The 13871-nt window shown below is 40.0% G+C and overlaps 1 protein-coding gene across 4 annotated transcripts in view; it reads left to right on the top strand.

Annotated features, from left to right (window-relative positions):
- Positions 1-13871, top strand: part of LOC112327167 (ABC transporter B family member 25) — a 64859-nt gene that overhangs the window by 47969 nt on the left and 3019 nt on the right. For 3 of the 4 annotated variants that reach the window (XM_052447588.1, XM_052447587.1, XM_052447589.1), the window contains exons 3-8: positions 12363-12398; positions 12489-12563; positions 12681-12805; positions 13035-13134; positions 13227-13398; positions 13492-13610. In XM_052447588.1, the coding sequence (XP_052303548.1) occupies positions 12363-12398; positions 12489-12563; positions 12681-12805; positions 13035-13134; positions 13227-13398; positions 13492-13610 (627 nt within the window). Of the gene's footprint in view, positions 1-11674; positions 11827-12196; positions 12275-12362; positions 12399-12488; positions 12564-12680; positions 12806-13034; positions 13135-13226; positions 13399-13491; positions 13611-13871 lie in introns of those variants that run through there. The other variant, XM_006374362.3, reaches the window with a different exon arrangement.

Genomic DNA, 13871 nt, shown 5'->3' with positions numbered 1-13871 from the left:
TCAAATAGAAGGTAGTGCTGCTATTTCACTGTATTTACTAAGCCTAGGCCCTGAAAGAAAAGTCAAGTGCTATAACGGGTATTTTGTCAATGGATATGTCTTTCATACTGAAGAATACGGGCATGGAAGAAAGACATACAACAATGGTGTTTGTATTAAGGGATTGACTTCTAATGAGTTTGAAGTTGACTATTGCGGTAGATTGGAAGAAGTCATCGAACTGCAATATCATAACGAGCAAAATAGAGTGTTTTTATTCAAATGCTATTGGTATGACACAACTGATAGAGGAATCAGAGTAGATCCTCACTATGGTCTCGTTGAAATCAACTCAAAAGCTAGACACCGCAACGTAAACGACGTCTTTATTTTCGCAAAGCAATGCCAACAAGTTTATTACACATACACCCCTTTCTTTAGAAATGACTGATCAAGAGTTGATTGGTTATCCGTTTTAAAAACAAAACCCAATGGTCGTGTCGAGGTTGTTCAGGATGAGAACGAAGACACAAGTGTGATAGATGAAGTCTTTCAAGCTAGTAAGTTGGTTGAACCATATCGAGTTGCTCTTTCGATTGACTTAGAAGAAAATTCAAATTTTCATGTTTTCAACGATAGTCTTGTTGATGTTGACGCAGAGGAGTTGAATGTTGTTTTGAGCTCTACTAGTGGAAAAGAGAATGTTGATGAAGAAGATGATAACCACATTAAATAGTGCGATGAAACTGATGATAACAATTCAATTGAGGACGAAGATGAAAATTCTGACTAACTAAACATGTTGTAAAGCCTTATTTTTATAATGTAATATTTTGGAACATGAAATATTTATTCTTCTTTAATTGTCAGCTCTTCTTATTGTGTTGTGTGTGCTGTAAGTTTGCAATTCAAGATTTTATGAAGGGGATAGACAAAAAATAATCAAAATTAACGGTTTCACCAACGGGTACACCGATGGACTGTAACCCGTTGGTATTTCACAAAGAATTGAAAAACAATTTACGGAATTGTGCCACCATCACCAACAGCCTGTAACCTGTCGGTATTTCACAAAGAGTTGAAAAACATTTACGAAATTGTGCCACAATCACCGACGGAGTCACCGATGGCGTCACCGACATATATCATCAACGGATTCACCAACGGTTTACGCACATCCCGAAGCGCACGCATGTCAGAGGCGTGGTCGGTCGGCACGTTTACCGATAGATTTGAAGGCATTTTTACCGACAAAATAACCGTCGGTACCGACGAATTAGCCGACGGATCAAAAAGTCTGGCGGGATTTTTGAATTTTTTTGGTGCGAATATCAATTAATTACCGACGATATTACCGACGGAATTTAATGCCACCAACAACAATAAATGTCCGTCGATAATACCGTCGGAAAAATTGCAATATAAAACCCCCCCTCCCCCCATTTGGTTCATTTTTTCTCTCGGCTCTTCATCTCCATTTCTCTTCTCCTCTCCGTTTGTATTTAGTTTTTGGAAGAGATTTTATTATTTTGGTGGTAGTTTTAAACATATTAAAAGGTATGTATTTTTTTTCTTTATCTTTGTATTTGTTTTATTTTAATTATGATTATTTTTTTAGTGTTCTTTGTTTTGTGTATTGTTTGTAGATAAAATCTTAAAATCAACACACTATTAAGGTAAGCATTTTTTATTCCTAAATTTATTTTGAATTGATTTAGTGTTTTTTTTAGTTTTGTGTATTGTTTGTTTTGTGTTTAGGATGTTTTGTATAGTGTTTTTTAGTTTTTTTTATTTTATTTATTAATTTGATGATATTATTGTTTCTATTGCCATAATTGTTATTTTTTAATTTATGTTTTAAATGTTAATTGAAATATAGAATTAAATTTAATTAGTTTATCTTAATTTTAGGATATTATTGTTTGTTATGTTATTTATTATTTTTATTAATTTTAATTGTTATTTATGAATTTGTATTGATTTTAGTTGAAAATATATAGATGTTGAATTTATATAGATGTTAGGTTGTATATGTTAGGTTGTATAGAGTTGATTTTGCAATATTTATGTAATTATCAATATTTTTAGGTATGAAAACTGTGGGTAGTCTCTAATGTTAGGTTGTATATATGATGTTGCTGGAGTCAATTGGTTTGTGGTTATTGTAAGGATTTGCAAGTTTGAAAACTGTGGGTAGTCTTCAGTATAGGGGAGGTGCTGCCAAATTTTTTTAAATGATTGAATTTCTATAGATGTTAGGTTGTATATATGATGTTGCTGGAGTCATTTGGTTTGTGGTTATTGTAAAGAATTGCAGGTTTGAAAACTATGAGTAGTCTTCAGTATATAGGAGGTGCTGCCGAATTTTTTAAAAATAATCAAAGTTAATTATGTAATTATTCGTATAAATTTATGTAGATGCGTACAATGAAATCTACAGCACATCGTCAGCAGACAGTTGCAGCTAGTTCTTCTAGCAGCGAGGAGGACGTATCCTTAGGTGCTGATCACGGCGAGGAATCTACGCCAACTTGTGATGCTGCCTCTTCTAGCGCGGTTTCACAGCGCAGAAGCGGTGTGCCTTCACAGCGGGGTCAATTCACCCGCAAGTACCAGGCACAATGGAAGGATGAGTTCTCAATGTAAGTTTGTTTAGGTTTTAGTTTTTTTTATATACTTATAACATAATTTATGAACAACTAATTAATATTATTAATTTTATTTAATTTCAGGTTCACAAACATTGAGGTTGCAAGGGCTATAACATTGATGTTTAAATCGTCGATGGAGATTCCATTGTTTCAATAGAATCAGGTTTCCAGACATCCTGAGTGGAAACCTAATATCGATGCATGGCTTCAGCGATTTCAGGTCGGTGTTAACTTTTAATTTCCAGCTTATTTTTAATAAATTATTTTTATAATTTTATATCTTGTGCTATTTTTATTTTATATGAATTATTTACATACATAGAACAAATTTGGGTGGGTTAGGGCGAACAACAATGTTGTGATGAGAGTATGGAAGAATCACGCGGCAACTAGGTAACATCGAAAATAATATTTATTTTTGTTTTATAATTTTATGTTCTAAATTCTAAATTGTTACTATGGAAGTAGGTTGCGTGATTTTTGGTATGACACCCAAAAAAAATCAAAAAGACATGAGAGGGATAACGGTCTTGAAGGATGCAATGAGGTGGCGGTTTGGCAGAAATTCAAACCGCCATTCATCTCGGGAAAAATATGAACGGTATATATTGAGCACATGACCTCAGAGCGGTTCTCATGGCGCTCACAGTCTAGCACCAACAACCGGAACCGGCAAATTCATGGTTCGGTGACCACGCACACTGGCGGCTCCGTCCCATTCAGCGCACATGCAAAGTGGATGATAAGATTAATTTTAATAAAATATATCATTAATTAATTTGTCGTTCCTTATAATATATTTAACTTGCAACCTATTTTTTCCTTACAGGCTGCGTCTCTTGGACGTGAGCCGAGTCTAATGGAGCTGTTTGTAGAGACGCATGTGCGGAGTTAAGACCGCCAAAAGGGGATGCAGCAATTCGTGGACAACTGTGATCAGCACTTCGTGGTATGCTCGTTCAATCATTTTATTTTGTAAGTTATTATTTTCTTGAATTGAATATGATGATTTTTAAAAAAAAATTCAGGAGACCTATAATAGCCGATTAAGGGAGAGATATGGGGACGATCCTTCGACCCACCGGATTTCAATTCGGATTTGTGGATGGAGGTGGCATCGTCTAGTGGACCTGAAAAAAATTGGGTCTACAGGCTCTCTATTAGGGCTCTAGGCGCGGGGACGCGCCAACAAAAGCACACTGCCTAGAATTCGGCAGCGATGGACAGCGGCAGCCTTACATAGGCAGAAACGAATTCGGCAGGCAGCGTGCGATGGTCTATGCGAGCTTGCGACTTAGCATGGACGTGGGGACTTAGATAATGGACCTTCTAAGTCAGTAGCTGACGCAGCAGAAACTAGCAGTTGGGGCTGCCAAGAAGACAGCCAGGAAATGGGGGAAGTGGCAGCTTCATGGGAGGCAGAACATGGGAGCATAAACTGGGGTGCTCTCCGGGCCACTATGTCCTGAAAACATGGGATCATGGGTGAGAGGTAGTGCTCCACTATATCCTGAAAACATGGGATCATGGGTGAGAGGTAGTGCTCCACTATGTCCTGAAAATGGGGGGGATCATGGGGGGAGCCTGCAGCTCATATCTGTCTATAAATAGGCTGCCAAGCCTCTACTGTGTAGCATGCGATTTATGTGCATAGCACACACACTCTTGTTATGTAATCCTTTGTTGATGAGATAAATAAAGGTTGAGAGGGATTCTTGTATCCTCGGTGTGCTTGCTTGTGTTGGTTTCCTTGTTTACGACGAAACTACTGTGAGAACCTCTTTTGGTGAGCGAAACACATAGTCGTAGAAAACACGAGCGAAAGGTGAGGCAAGGCTTAGTCTAGTTGGGACTAGACTGCCGCATTGGGTTGAATTTCGTTGCGGAAAATTTAACCCCTTGACAATTGGTATCAGAGCACGGTTGATTCTAAAAACGTGCAGCAGAAGTCATGGAAGCTATTCGGGAACGGTTGACGCGTCTTGAGACCTTGATAGGGTCGGATGAAGAAGACGAAGAACATTCTATTATTGATCGCTTGAAGGAAGCTGTGGAAAGCGCTGAAAGGGCTGAGAGCTTGTACATTTCTCTTGCGGCAGAATCGAGTGAACGATTGGCTGCTGTCGAAGAGACAATTGCCATTCTGAAGAAGGCAGTGACAAGCGCTCCTATTGGGGTAAGTACTTCTAAACCTAAAGTGCCTGAACCAAAGTGTTTTGGTGGGGCAAGAAGTTCCAAAGAGCTTGAGAATTTCTTGTGGGACATGGAGCAATACTTTAGCGTTGCGAAGATCGGCGTGGCTGAACAAGTGGATCTTACCGTGATGTATCTCACTGGTGATGCAAAGCTTTGGTGGCGGACGAGAACCAAAGAGGACTTAAGTGTTGGACGTCCAAAGATTGAGACATGGAATTGTCTCAAGCAGGAGCTGAAGGAGCAGTTCCTTCCGAACAACACATCTTGGATAGCGCGGGAGGAATTGAAAAGGCTCAAACACGATAGGTCAGTTCATGAGTATGTTAAAGCTTTCAGTTCCCTGATTCTCGACATTGAGAATATGTCCGAGGAGGACAGGTTGTTCAACTTCATGTCTGGATTGCAAACTTGGGCACAAGCGGAACTAAGACGACAGAACGTAAAGGATCTGTCCTTCGTTATTGCTGCTGCGGACAGTTTGATTGATTTTAAATCAACTACTAGAGAGGGCTATACATCAACCTCCTTCAAGTCTAAGGGAAGAAACAAGGAGGAAAGAACGAGGAAGAAGTTCGGTGGGGGTGCATCGAGGGCTACTACCGCGGAGAAGGGCAAGGCCAAGTTTATGGGTGCACAAGGTAAGGGTACTAAACCGAACTTTACTTGCTTCATTTGTGATGGTCCTCACTTTGCGAGGGAATGTCCGAAGAGGGAGAAGTTGAATGCTATTCGGGCTGGGGATAGCGATGAGGGGGAAGGGGTAGTTACGCACGTCAATCCTATGCGTGTGATAAACTGCCTGGTAGCTAAATCAGGGGATGGGGCTGCCGAAACCCGCCCTGTCGATAAAGACTTGGCGAGGATTGATGCACTGCGGAAAGGGAAGTCAGGAGCTACGGACAATCTAATGTATGTGAAGATTGGGATAAATGGCAAAGACGTGAATGTTATGCTAGATTCAGGCGCAACCCACACGTTTGTGGCAGATCGGCTGGTGAAAGAACTTGGCCTGCGGCTGAGTGACAGCCACACATCCATGAAGGCAGTAAACTCGAAGGCACAAAGGATTGCTGGGATGTCTTACGATGTGCCGATAACGCTGGATCAGTGGAGAGGTAAACAGGATGTACTGGTCGTAAGTCTTGATGATTACGATATTATTCTTGGCCTTGATTTCTTATGAAAAGCCAAGGTTGTTTTGATGCCATATCTCAATGGAGTGATGATTGCGAGTGAGGGATGCCCTTGTTTTGTCCCATGTTGTAATGTCGCAGCTGCGAATGTTGTGAAAGGGGGAAAAAGCGTGGTCTCGGCAATTGCTATTGATAAAGCATTGCGGAAAGGAGGGGAAGTGTTTTTGGCGACAATAGTAGACGAGAAGGCAGACTATTGTGGTGAGGTGCCGAAAGAAATTGCTAGCGTGCTGCAGCAATTCGAAGATGTGATGCCGCCTCAGCTACCGAAGAAACTCCCGCCCATGAGGGCCATCGACCATCGAATTGAGCTGGTGCTAGGGGCAAAGCCACCATCTCAAGCCCCTTATCGAATGTCGCCAAGGGAATTGGCAGAATTAAGGAAACAATTGGAAGAGCTGATTGACTTAGGGTTTGTCCGGCCTTCCAAGGCTCCGTATGGTGCTCCTGTTTTGTTTCAAAAGAAGGCGGATGGAAGCCTTCGCATGTGTGTGGACTATCGAGCGCTCAACAAGGTAACAATCAAAAACAAATATCCTGTTCCTTTAATTCAGGATTTGATGGACAGATTGTGTGGAGCCTCAATCTTTACAAAATTGGACTTGCGATCGGGGTATTGGCAAGTGCGGGTTGCTGATGGTGATGAGCACAAAACTACGTGTGTGACGAGGTATGGCTCATACAAGTTCCTAGTTATGCCATTTGGCCTAACAAATGCTCCAGCAACATTTTGTAATCTAATGAATGACGTGTTATATGATTTCTTAGACAATTTTGTTGTAGTCTACTTAGATGACATTGTAATCTATAGTAGAGGCATTGAAGATCATGTAACTCATCTCTCTAAAGTCCTAAGTAGATTGAGAGAATATGAATTGTATGTAAAGAGAGAAAAGTGTGAGTTTGCAAAAGCTGAAATTATGTTCTTAGGCCACTTGATTGGAGAAGGACAGGTGAAGATGGATCCACAGAAGATTCAAGCCATCGTCGAATGGTCAGCACCAAAATCAGTCCCAGAATTGAGGTCATTTTTGGGGCTTGCAAACTACTACAGACGATTCATTGAGGGTTATAGCAAGAAGACAACTCCTCTCTCGGATCTTCTCAAGAAGAATCGGAGATGGGAATGGATGGTGGACTGCCAACAAGCTTTTGAGAAGCTAAAGACAGCGGTAGCGTCAGCTCCAGTCTTGGGGCTGCCTGATTTTGAGAAGCCATTTGAAGTGCATACTGATGCTTCGGATAGGGCTATTGGTGGAGTGCTGGTGCAAGAGGGACATCCAGTTGCTTTCGAGAGTCGGAAGCTAAATCCTAGCCGAATATGATTTTGTATGGAAGCACAAACCGGGAAGCCACAATCAGGTTGCGGATGCACTTAGCAGACGCGAGGTAATTGCTACTGTTCTTGCTATGGTTCAGGTGGAGTCGGACATGCTGTGTCGACTTCGTCAAGCTGCGGGGGAAGACGCAGCGTACAAGAAATTGGTTGAGCTTGTACAAGAAGGGACAATACGGAGGTATTGGCTGGAACAAGACCTACTCTATGCAAAGGGGGGTCGAATCTTCGTGCCAAAGGGAGAGCTGCGAAAACATTTATTGATGGAGACTCATGATCCGCAGTGGGCTGGACATCCAGGTAGAGAAAGGATGGTTGCTCTCCTGTCACAGACTTATTATTGGCCGAAGATGGAGGATGACGTAGAACTCTATGTCAGGACTTGTCTAGTGTGCCAACAAGACAAGACTTTACGGCAACGTGAGGCAGGCTTGTTACAGCCGCTGCCGATTCCAGAAAGGCCTTGGGTGTCGGTCTCAATGGATTTCATTGTGGGTTTTCCAAAGGTGGATGGCATGAACACAATCATGGTTGTTGTGGACAGATTCACTAAATATGCGGTGTTTGTCGCTGCCCCGACGGTGTGTACAGCCGAAGTGGCCGCTGAATTATTCTACCGCAACGTGGTGAAGTACTTTGGAGTACCTTCTGACATTATAAGCGATCGTGATGTGCGATTCACGGGCAGATTCTGGAAAGCATTGTTCAACATGATGGGAACAAGGCTAAAGTTTTCGACTGCCAATCACCCGCAAACTGATGGACAGACGGAAAGGATAAATGCTTTGCTGGAGGAATATTTGAGACACTACGTGACAGCGATGCAGCGAAACTGGCTGGAGTTGCTGGATAGTGCGCAGTTTTGCTATAATCTTCAAAAATCCTCGGCAACGGAAGCAAGTCCGTTTGAGCTGGTTTTGGGAGCCCAACCCCAAACTCCTGCGGAGATTGCAGTGCAGATATCGAGTGGGAAGAGTCCAGCGGCGTACAGGTTTGTGATGGAACGGCAGGAACTGTTTGAGCAAGCCCAAGATAGCTTGCGTAAGGCAAGGAAAAGGATGCTCAAATATGCCAATCAAAAGCGAAGATTGCTGGAATTCAGTGTGGGTGACAAGGTGTTGCTCAAGTTAACTCCGCAAATTTGGAAGAAAATTATGGGGACGATGAAGCACCGAGGGTTGGTGCCAAGATACGATGGCCCTTTCGAGATCATCGAAAAGGTAGGGGTTGTCGCCTACAGATTGAAGCTGCCCGAACGGCTGAAGCTTCATCCTACTTTTCACGTAAGTTACTTGCGGCCTTTTTATGAAGATCACGAGGATCCGAAAAGAAGTAAGTCGCAACGAGCTCCTCCTACGATTCATAAACAATTTGACGATGGTATTGTCAAGATTATGGATCATCGTAGACTCGGCCAACGAAAGAATCGGCGGACAGAATTCTTGGTAAAATGGAAGAAAAATGAGGAGGTTTCGTGGGAAAAGGATACAGATTTATGGCAATTTGAGGACCAAGTACAAGACTACCTAACGTCTATTCCGACGAGGACGTCGGACTTTTCTGGTGGGGGTGGTTTGTTAGGGCTCTAGGCGCGGGGACGCGCCAACAAAAGCACACTGCCTAGAATTCGGCAGCGATGGACAGCGGCAGCCTTACATAGGCAGAAACGAATTCGGCAGGCAGCGTGCGATGGTCTATGTGAGCTTGCGACTTAGCATGGACGTGGGGACTTAGATAATGGACCTTCTAAGTCAGCAGCTGACGCAGCAGAAACTAGCAGTTGGGGCTGCCAAGTAGACAGCCAGGAAATGGGGGAAGTGGCAGCTTCATGGGAGGCAGAACGTGGGAGCATAAACTGGGGTGCTCTCCGGGCCACTATGTCCTGAAAACATGGGATCATGGGTGAGAGGTAGTGCTCCACTATATCCTGAAAACATGGGATCATGGGTGAGAGGTAGTGCTCCACTATGTCCTGAAAATGGGGGGGATCATGGGGGGGAGCCTGCAGCTCATATCTGTCTATAAATAGGCTGCCAAGCCTCTGCTGTGTAGCATGCGATTTATGTGCATAGCACACACACTCTTGTTGTGTAATCCTTTGTTGATGAGATAAATAAAGGTTGAGAGGGATTCTTGTATCCTCGGTGTGCTTGCTTGTGTTGGTTTCCTTGTTTACGATGAAGCTACTGTGAGAACCTCTTTTGGTGAGCGAAACACATAGTCGTAGGAAACACGAGTGAAAGGTGAGGCAAGGCTTAGTCTAGTTGGGACTAGACTGCCGCATTGGGTTGAATTTCGTTGCGGAAAATTTAACCCCGTGACACTCTCCAACACTACGGCCGAAAACTTGTGGTCGGCCCGTAATGTCTCAACCGTTGGGAGCTCTCCATCAGTATCGAGCACCCAATCTGAGGAGTTCATTGCCTTGAAACAACAATATCAACAACTCTCGATGAATTATGATCAGCTCCGTCAAATGGTCATGGAGATGAGATCAAAGATGGGTGATGATACATGTGCAGATTCTTTTTGGTCGTACGGTCCCAGGAACAACCAGCCTCCTCCTCCTCCAGCTCCGCCGCTATTCTAGTTTAATTTTGTTTTTTAAACACATTAAATTTGTAATGAATATTTGGATGAATATTATTTAACATTATTTTTATATTTTTAATGTTTAATCCAATTTTATTTGTTTATTAAGCTTTTTTACTATTAATAAATTATTTTTTATATATATTTTAAATACCTATCGACGGTTGTACCGATGGATACATTCCGTCGGTATTTCACCGAGAGTTGTCAAACAATTACCACCCATGCCATAATTACCGATGGAATATTTTTGTCAGTGTTTCCATAACTATTACCGACGGACCATCCGTCGGTAATTACCGTTGAAAATTCAAACGGGTGTAGTCCGTCGGTAATGTTCTCGCGGAATATATTTTTTTGCCGCGCATATCCATCTGTAAGATCGTCGGTTGGTGGTTTTTTTTATTTCCGACAGAATTCGCGACAGAAAGGGGAATTACCGACGATTAGTATACCGACAGACGTAAACCGTCGATAATAATTTCACCGACGAATTGCATGCTTTACAAACTGTTTAATGGTGTAGTGGGTTGATATGTAAGATTTAAATAGGTGCTTACTATTTTCAACCTTCATCATTTTGGGCACATGTAAATATTCATCCTCCATTGCTTTCCTTGTATGTTGTTTTTTATTAAAAATTAATTTTTATAATTTATTTTAATGTGTTTTTTTTATAAGATTATCATGGTTTCATGAACCGGATTGTAGAATTATCATGTTAACCTGGATTGATTCTATATGTCACAGTTTTAATATTGTTTTAAAAAAATATCATCTAATATATTATTGTTTCAATATTTAAAAATAATATATCTAATATATATCGTATTTTAGGTTTATATTATTTTTTATTAGAAAATAAATTAGTAATAATTGGATTGTTTTTTTATATTAAAAAAATTAAACCTACTTGCAACTCAGACAATTGATCCAAGTATACTATTTTAAAATAGGTGTAAAACGCGCTGCTAGTAGGCAATATAAATTGTCGTTATCTAAGGAATAGATTTCAATTTAAAATGTTTTTATATATATATATATTAAAATAATATTTTTTATTTTTAGAAAATTATTTATGATATTAATTAATACAATAAAATAATCTAAAAACACTAAAATAATTAATTTAAAATAAAAAATAATTTAATTTTTTTAAAAATAATTTTAAAATACAAAAACAAACGGTAAATACATATAAAATTACGACAGCAAATCCAAACACATTCCCGAGCTTGAGTTGAATTCTTGAGCCATTCTTAAAGTTTACTTTATAAGAAAGAGCAAGACGTTTCCTTAAGAACTTAGATATGAACCCAACTCCTCCCTGATGCTAAGCTTCTAATCCAAGAAAAAAAATATATACTGATTGCAGAAGAGTCTTAGTAATAATGATTTTTTATTAGAAAGAATACATTAGTAATAATTGCCTACTAGCAACGCAGTGTGCAGCGCGGACAATTGATCTCAAAATAGGTGTAAAACGTTGATTTTGTCTTTAGATAATTTATTATTTATTTTTGTCAAATTTGAATATATTTTAACCGCGACTTCCTAACAGAAACCAATAGAAGGGACGAACTTGTTAAGCAAGGGAAATTAACAGAACTTTGAATGATGGTGACTGGTTTATAAATTTATAAGAAAGACCAAGACCTTTGTCCCATGAACCCAACTCCTCCTAGTCCTAGCTGATGCTAAGCTTATAAATCAAGAAAAAAACATTATATATGTACTGATTGCAGAAGAGACTTCTTTTTTTTTGTATCATATCATACATATATAACAAACAGTCTTTGAGTGATCACCCTTGATGGACAGGTTTGGAGGAGTGAATGGTGGTGGTGGTGGTGAAAGAACACCTCTTCTTGGTCAAGGAGTAGGCTTCCTTTATTTTGTGTTTTCTTTTTGTATATATGCAATCTTCAGCTACGGAGTACATGATACCATTTCTGCTCATTGTAGTTCTCCTTATAATGTTCAAGAACTGACTTCGCTTTGAACCTTTCTATACTTAAATTCATCTTGATCATGTTTCCATCTATATAATCTAACAAAAACTGTATCTGGGTCAATTTCTTCTGCTTAACAACAAGTGTTTGTTATTTTTTGTTTCAGTTTTCATCACTTGCCCTCTTTAGCTGTTTGTTTCCAAGAAATTGTTCAGAATTTAAATATTTCCATAGCTTACTCGCATTTCGTAGCTATGTTTTTTTTTTCCCTTGAATTCTTATACTTTATAATTGAAGGGAGGAAGAAAGGGGAATAATAATAATGCATCTGAAAACAATCAGTTCCCAGACCTTGAGCATGGAGATGCAGTGCCAGTAAGTGCATTTCCTGTTAGCTTCTTTGAATTCATGTCCTAGTGGTTGATTGCTAACATGCTGCCAACTCTATTTATGAAATCTTCAGGCTGCAAATGTGGGATTTGGTCGGGTATTTTCACTTGTAAGTACTAACGTGGTCTTTCTGGCTGGAAGAATAATATTATGGCTATACAAATGTTGTTGATCTTGATAAGCTTGTCTTGTCATATAGGCAAAGCCTGATGCAGGAAAGCTGATAATTGCTACGCTAGCTCTCCTGATTGCATCCACATCAAATATACTGATTGTGCGTATCTTTAATTTGCGATTCTAGATTCTTTATTGAGTTTACAATGAATTTCTCTGATATTCAGGCGTTAGTGTTTGTTGGGTTATGATAACCTTTGGGTTGTTATTTCTGCAGCCTAAATTTGGTGGGAAGATAATAGATATTGTGTCAGGAGATATAGAAACACCTGAACAGAAAGCTGAAGGTTTACGTGCTGTCAACAGCACCATACTACAAATCTTTCTCGTTGTCGTAGTTGGGTATGGCTGGTGGTGTTATCCTTGGCTTTTTTATTCTTACCTCATCCGGTTGCTTCCCAGATATACAACCTGCTTAATTCTGCTTCCTTGTCATATTATAGACAGATATTGTCTTAATGCATTGGTGGTCTGGCTATAATTGTTTCATCTGTTAAGTGATAGAATTCATGATGATTTTTGTGGATTTTCAAAGGGTTTATTAATCTTAATCTACTGTTTCTTCATCCAGTTCGGTTTGCACAGCACTCGGAGCATGGTTGATGTCTTCCACTAGTGAAAGGGTTGTTGCTCGGTTGAGAAAGAATTTATTTAATCACCTTATTAACCAGGTAAAAGATTTCTACGGTAGGAGTTCTTTACAGTGTTCTCTATAACTCACCATGCTCTATTGGCTACAGTTAATGGTTGGTGAATTTTGCAGGAGATAGCCTTCTTTGATGTGACTAGAACAGGAGAGCTACTGAGCAGGTTTTCTGAAGATACACAGATCATAAAAAATGCTGCAACCTCAAATCTTTCTGAGGCCCTAAGAAATGTATCAACAGCACTTATTGGTCTTGGCTTCATGCTTGCGACATCGTGGAAGTTAACTTGTAAGCATTTAATTATTGGACTGGTAGTATGCGAACGTCACTTTCAAGAGTCCATGGTGCTCATCACGGGCTTTTTTATTCATTTACTCTTAGTGTTGGCTTTGGTGGTTGTGCCGGCTATTTCTGTTGCCGTGAATCAATTTGGCCGCTTCCTTCGTGAAATTTCTCACAAGACTCAAGCTGCAGCTGCTGCTGCTGCTTCAATTGCTGAGGTATATTTTTTCAATTAAAATTGCGATAATCACCTGTTGAACATAGAAAATTGATGAGGGATTACGTAATCCATTGATCAATATTTCTTCAAGCGATATTCTGGATTTTCATAAGATTTAACAATTGCTAAATGATGAGAGAGATGGTATACATGGTGATGTAGAGGCTTTTTCACTGCTAAAGTACCTTTTTCTTATAATTTTTACATGTGTAAGTACTCTACAAGTATGATACTGTGATCCCGATGGAATGACCAGTTA

This window comes from Populus trichocarpa, chromosome 15, assembly GCF_000002775.5.
Source record: "Populus trichocarpa isolate Nisqually-1 chromosome 15, P.trichocarpa_v4.1, whole genome shotgun sequence".
Classification (NCBI taxonomy): Eukaryota; Viridiplantae; Streptophyta; class Magnoliopsida; order Malpighiales; family Salicaceae; genus Populus; species Populus trichocarpa.
This window is presented reverse-complemented; position numbering and strand designations above follow the sequence as displayed.